Below are 5,469 nucleotides of genomic sequence, written 5' to 3'. Positions count from 1 at the left end.
CAAATCGATCTCTGTGGCCAGTGGGGCTGAAAGTGTCTTTTCGTACTTGAGGCTCTGGCAATCGCTATAATAGTGGGTGGCGTAGAATGCGGCTTTGTTTGCTCGATTCCCCTATATCCTGAGTGCGGTGTATGTTGTGTCATGGGAGGAACTGCCAACTTCCTCCCCCCACCGCCTTTCATTCAAGCTCAGCATTGTGCATTGTGGGGGAGGTGGAAGAAGCTGCCCTTTCTAGTTATTGTTGACCTGTGATAGCACCTGGTCCGTGCGCCTGTCTTCCCCCTTGTGCGACACGCCGCTGACCTCCTTCTGTGATGCAATGTGTGTGTGTGTGTGTGCTCTTCTGATTTTCTGTCAGCGCTTCGCGCGTTGTGGCTCTGACCCTTCCTCGTTTCAGTGGGGGGGCATGGGCGTGTGCCACAGCGATGCAAAGTGCGTTCGTCTTTACCCCTTTTGCGTTTGCTTCCGTGAGAGCATTCGCTCGTTCTTATTGGCTACCCCCTCGTCATCGCCATTCCCCCCCCCCTCATGTGTACCTCTGTGTTCCTCGTGACTCATGTGTTACTTGTACTTGGCTTCTCTTTTCACTCTCTTCCACCGATAGAAGAAGAAGCGCGCACCCTCGGCGCGCATCTGCAACTCCCTGAATCCCCGTCCTTCTCCACCATGTGGCGAACTGTTGAGGCGGGTGAGAGGCGAACATACGACAGGCATGCCGTCACGCTCCTGATCCTCTTCCGATCTATGCGCACTCCCCAACGCGAATATACGCGTACGTGCAGGTGCACACTTACTCCAGCTGACGTGAACGCCCCTCGTGCCCAAGGGTGTGATGACAAGCACAAAAGTAGGCAGTCGATGCCCCTAAGAAAGAGCCGCCCCTCACCACACGAGCGTTCCCCTTCCCGGTCTTCGTGTGCATCTCCAGTCCCGTGCCAGCCAACATGGAGTGCCTATGCTGCTTCCTCCTTTGGATGCTGAGCACAGCTGGTCAGAGACCTCCCTGTCCCACGGGGCGTGTGTGTGTTGCTGCCGCAAGGGCTTTCGCGCCATTCTCCCCCCCCCCCCCCCCGCCCCTCCGCCCTCTACTTCCCGTTTCGCTTCTCTGACCCCCCACCCCTCGCCTCCTGCTGCTCCCCCTCCCTCTCCCACACGTGCTGCGCCGGTCTCACACACCGCGCGCCCCTTCTTTGCCCGCTTGTGTCTGCCACTTCACACAAACGTGCAGTCACCGCGTTTGCCCTTTCTCGCCCCGCTTTCCATTGTCTTGGTGGTCATCGGAGAGTTTTTGCCTGCTCTTGCTGTGTGTCTTTCTGTCTCTGTACGCAGCTGTTCTCACCTTTTCGCATCCTCGATTCCCCCTCTCTCTCTCTGGATTCTCAACCGCTCCCTCCTTGGTGTTCATCAACAGAACTCACTTGTTTGTTGAGTACACTTGTGTGAGAGCATCAGCGTGGCAGTGTGTCCCTCTTCCTATCTCGGTTGTCATTTTCCTCACTTCTCCAGGCTCCTGAGGTGGAGCAGTGTGGCGCGTGCATTTCGGGGGTAAATATATATAAATACACCCTTCCCTTCCTCATTTTTAGCGTTGTGTATTTCTGCCCACGCCCTTTCTTTCACTCTCTTCCGCAGCGTGTGAATTGTCCTCCCTTCCCCGCGTCGTCGTGCATCGCTGAGGTCCTCCCGCTGGCACCCCCCACCCACCCCTCTCCTCTCGTTTTTATTTTATATTTGCCCGCCGTCTCTGTGACGCGCCTGATCTGGTCTGCGTGTCGCTCTCGCTCGCTCTGTCGCTCTGTCTGTCTTGTGTGTGTTGAGAAAGTCCACGCCAGAGTGTCTTTCCCTTTGCCCAACCCCACATACGAAGCAGACGCGCGCACGGCCTGCCCACAACACTACAGCCACGCACCAGTACTCGCGCACACGGCAGCGCTAGATCCACCCGAAGTATCCTGTTTCGTAAAGTAGAGCACCACCATTGCTATTTCTTCATAGTTTACCTTGTACCCCACCCCGACCCCACCCTCTCCCCCTCACCTCTCTCTAATTTTTTGCCTCTCTCCCTTTCCTCTCCCTCGGGAGCGTGTATTTCACCTTAGATCATTTTCACTCGGGTTGTGTAGCTTTAACTTTGTGTGTGTGTGTGTGTGCGTGTCCGTCTCGCTCCCCCGCGGTGCTCTTTTTCGCTCTACCCACTTGGCTTTGGCGTACGCTCGGTGCCCCCACCTCTTCCTCCCCCTTCCCCCACCCCTACCCCCTCTGTGCCTCTCCCTCGTCCTCTTAGCCCTTTTCATCGTTGCTCCTCTCTTCACTTTTCTTGGCGGAGGAAAGCCGCCCTTTTGTTTTGCACTTCCCCTGTCGTCCCTTTAAGCTGCAGACCCACCTGTACCCCCCTACCCCTCCCCTCTACCCCTCTTCGCCATCATCACGACTGCACTGACACTCAGCTGCTTCGCAACACAGAAACTCACGTATACACATCGTTGGCAAAAGAGAGAGTGACAGGCGCACCTCTTGTCCCCCTCCTCCTCCCTCCCCCTTCTCCTTCTCGCACTTCGGTGGTTGGTCGTGCGCGCTTGTGTGTTCACGACTACACTCCCGCTTCTTCCACTCTACCTTTCACCTCCAGCGCCACCACTCTTTTCCCCTCTTTTTTTTTAGCCTCGATTGGTCACTAACGTGCGTTGGTGTTAGCGCTCGCGACGTGGTTGTGTGTGTGTGTGTGGGAGGGGGTGATTCCAGCATCGAGAACGTACACGTCTTTGTAAGCACGCGCCCTCTTGTCCTCCCTCCGACCTCTCGCTCGCTCTCTCCATCTCTTTTAGGCGGCTGTGCTCCCCAGTTTGGCTCTTAACATACGCTGCCCATCTCCACACACGCGCAGGCTAGTTTACTCGGTTTATTGCCTGTGCACCACCACCTTCATCCACGTCGACGCTGACCAGCACTATACGTCGCTTCCCTCTGCGTCTTGCCTGTACATCCGTGCTAATCACCTTCCACGCTCTCCCTCCACACCACCAGACGAACGTGCGTTCAACGGCATCGAACGTGAACGGCCCATCGCAGTGTGCCGCGTATTGTCACCAAACACAACAACAAAATGGAGTTTAAGCGCTCAAACTCGTCTCGCGGGCCTCTCGCGTCCGGTCGCCGTGGTCAGCCCCTCACATCCGGTCGCCGTGGCCACGCCGTCGGTGTGGCCACACCGAAACGCTCCACCACCCCTCTAAAGAAAAGCTCCACAAACGATACTCCCACACCTTCAGCAGCCCCCGGGGCTGCAGCCGCTTCTGCTAGGAGCCCTGCACCGCCGCTGCCGCCACGCATGTCGGAGCCGCAATCGGCGCGTTACGCGACGCAGGAGCCCTCTGGTCTCCCAAATGCCACAACCTTCGAGCGCAGTGCCTCTGGGACCGGCAGCAAAGGCGCTTTTAAGCGCTCCATCACGGCTGTTGGCATGCGCCGCGCCGAGGCAATTAAGCACAACAACCGCGTGAGCGTGTATGTGCGTGTGCGCGCGTTCCGTGAGGACGAGACGAGCGGGCCCATGGGCCAGCTGGCGGTGAACATGGACGACAGCGCAGTGGAGGTAACGGTGCCAAAGAAGGGCCGCTTCACGTTTGGCTTCGACGGGTGCTTCTGGAGCAACGACCGCGCGTGCCCGTCTGGGAAGGCGCCGGCGTCGCAGGAGGACGTGTTCGACGAGGTTGGGCGACCGCTTGTGGAGAACGCGCTGGCGGGGTACAACGCTGCGGTGATGGCGTACGGGCAGACGGGGAGCGGGAAGACGTTCACGTCGTTCGGGCCGCCGGGGTCGATTGGGACGTCGCAGGAGGGTCTGATCCCGCGCGTCTGCAACATGATCTTCGCGCGCGCGGCGAACAGCGCGCAGAAAGGCGTGACGTACACGGTGTCTGCGTCAATGCTGGAGGTGTACCTGGAGGACGTGTTCGACCTGCTGAATCACCGCAAGCAGCTGAGCGTGCGGAACGACTTCACGAGCAACACGTTCAGCGTTGTTGGGCAGAAGACGGTGTCTGTGAAGAGCTACAAGGACGTGCTTGTGGTGCTGAACAAGGCGGAGCCGCTGCGGACGTTCGCGGCGACGAACATCCACGACCACTCGTCGCGCGCACACACGCTGTTCATGCTGGAGGTGCAGACGCACTTTGACGCGCCGGAGCTTGCTCCGCGGTGCGCGAAGATCCTGCTTGCGGACCTCGCGGGGTGCGAGCGGATCCGGCTTGCGGGAACGGAGGAGGGGCTGGCGTTCGAGCAGGCGCGCAACATCAACCTGTCGCTGCTCGCGCTGGGGTCGTGCATCGAGGCGGTTGCGACGCGCGGGCGGAACAACTCGCGGTCGATCCCGGAGTTCCGCAACAGCACGCTGACGAAGCTGCTGAAGGACTACATTGGCGGGAACAGCATCTCGACGATGATGGTGACGATCTCGCCGGGCGAGCACGACGCGAACCTGTCTGTGCAGACGCTGCGGTTTGCTGACCGCGCGAAGCAGATCACGACGCACGCGCGCGTGAACACGGTGGACCCGGAGCAGGCGAGGCAGGACGGGTGCGACCTGGGCGAGCAGTGGCGCGACGAGTATCTGAGGAAGAAGGAGGCACTCTACGCGGAGTACCAGCTGAAGGGGACGATCGAGAAGCTGCTTGCGCGGATCGCGGACCTGGAGGCGAAGCTGCGCGAGTGCGCTGACGACGAGCTTGCACTGCACCTGACGACGGAGATCGAAGGGCTGCAGAAGGCGCTGACGGAGGCAGACTATCAGATGGGGCTGCAGCGGCAGATCCTGTACGGCGAGTTTCTGATGCTGGAGGACGAGCTGCGCGACATGAACACCAAGATGCAGGAGATGAAGGATGAGCACGAGGAGGCGATGGAGGGCGTTCTTGGCGAGGAGGCCGGGCGGTTCGAGGACATGAAGCGCGGATACGAGGCGCGGCTGCGCGCGCTGCGGGACGAAAGTGATGCAGCGCTCGGTGCGTCCGCGGACGAGATTGCGGCGCTGCGGCGGCTGGTGGCGGAGCTTCAGGAGCGCCTCGCAGCGAAGGAGGCGGAGTGCGCAGATGTTCTGGATCGGCTAGCTGCCCTACAGGCGAAGTACGACGCGGACACCTCTGCCGGCGAGCGCGCTCGTGGTGAGCTGGAGGATCAGCTGAGGTCCATGCGCGCGCTGCTCTTAGAGCAGGAGGGCGCATCGTTAGAGCTGCGCAAGCAGATCGAGGAGCGCGACGCACAGCTCGCCACAGTGGAGAAGCACCTGGAAGAGACGCACACGCAGGCCACCACGCTCACAGATCAGCTTACAGCTGCGACACGCGCAGCGGCGGAACGCAAGGAGGAGCTTGAGCGGGAGCTACAGGCCTTACAGAGTGTGGTGGAGGAGCTGCGCACGGACATGGCCAGCACCGAGGAGACGCTGCAGGAGACATCCACCAAGCTCGCTGA

The 5,469-nt window shown here is 60.1% G+C and overlaps 1 protein-coding gene across 1 annotated transcript in view; it reads left to right on the top strand.

The window, feature by feature from the left end:
• Positions 1-3,103: 3,103 nt before the first annotated feature.
• Positions 3,104-5,469, top strand: part of LPMP_161430 (kinesin, putative) — a gene marked incomplete at both ends in the record, with an annotated part of 7,025 nt that continues 4,659 nt past the window's right edge. The window contains one exon of the mRNA XM_010699369.1: positions 3,104-5,469. Within this exon, the coding sequence (XP_010697671.1) occupies positions 3,104-5,469 (2,366 nt within the window).

The sequence above is a fragment of the Leishmania panamensis genome (genome assembly GCF_000755165.1).
Source record: "Leishmania panamensis strain MHOM/PA/94/PSC-1 chromosome 16 sequence".
Classification (NCBI taxonomy): Eukaryota; Euglenozoa; class Kinetoplastea; order Trypanosomatida; family Trypanosomatidae; genus Leishmania; species Leishmania panamensis.
This window is presented reverse-complemented; position numbering and strand designations above follow the sequence as displayed.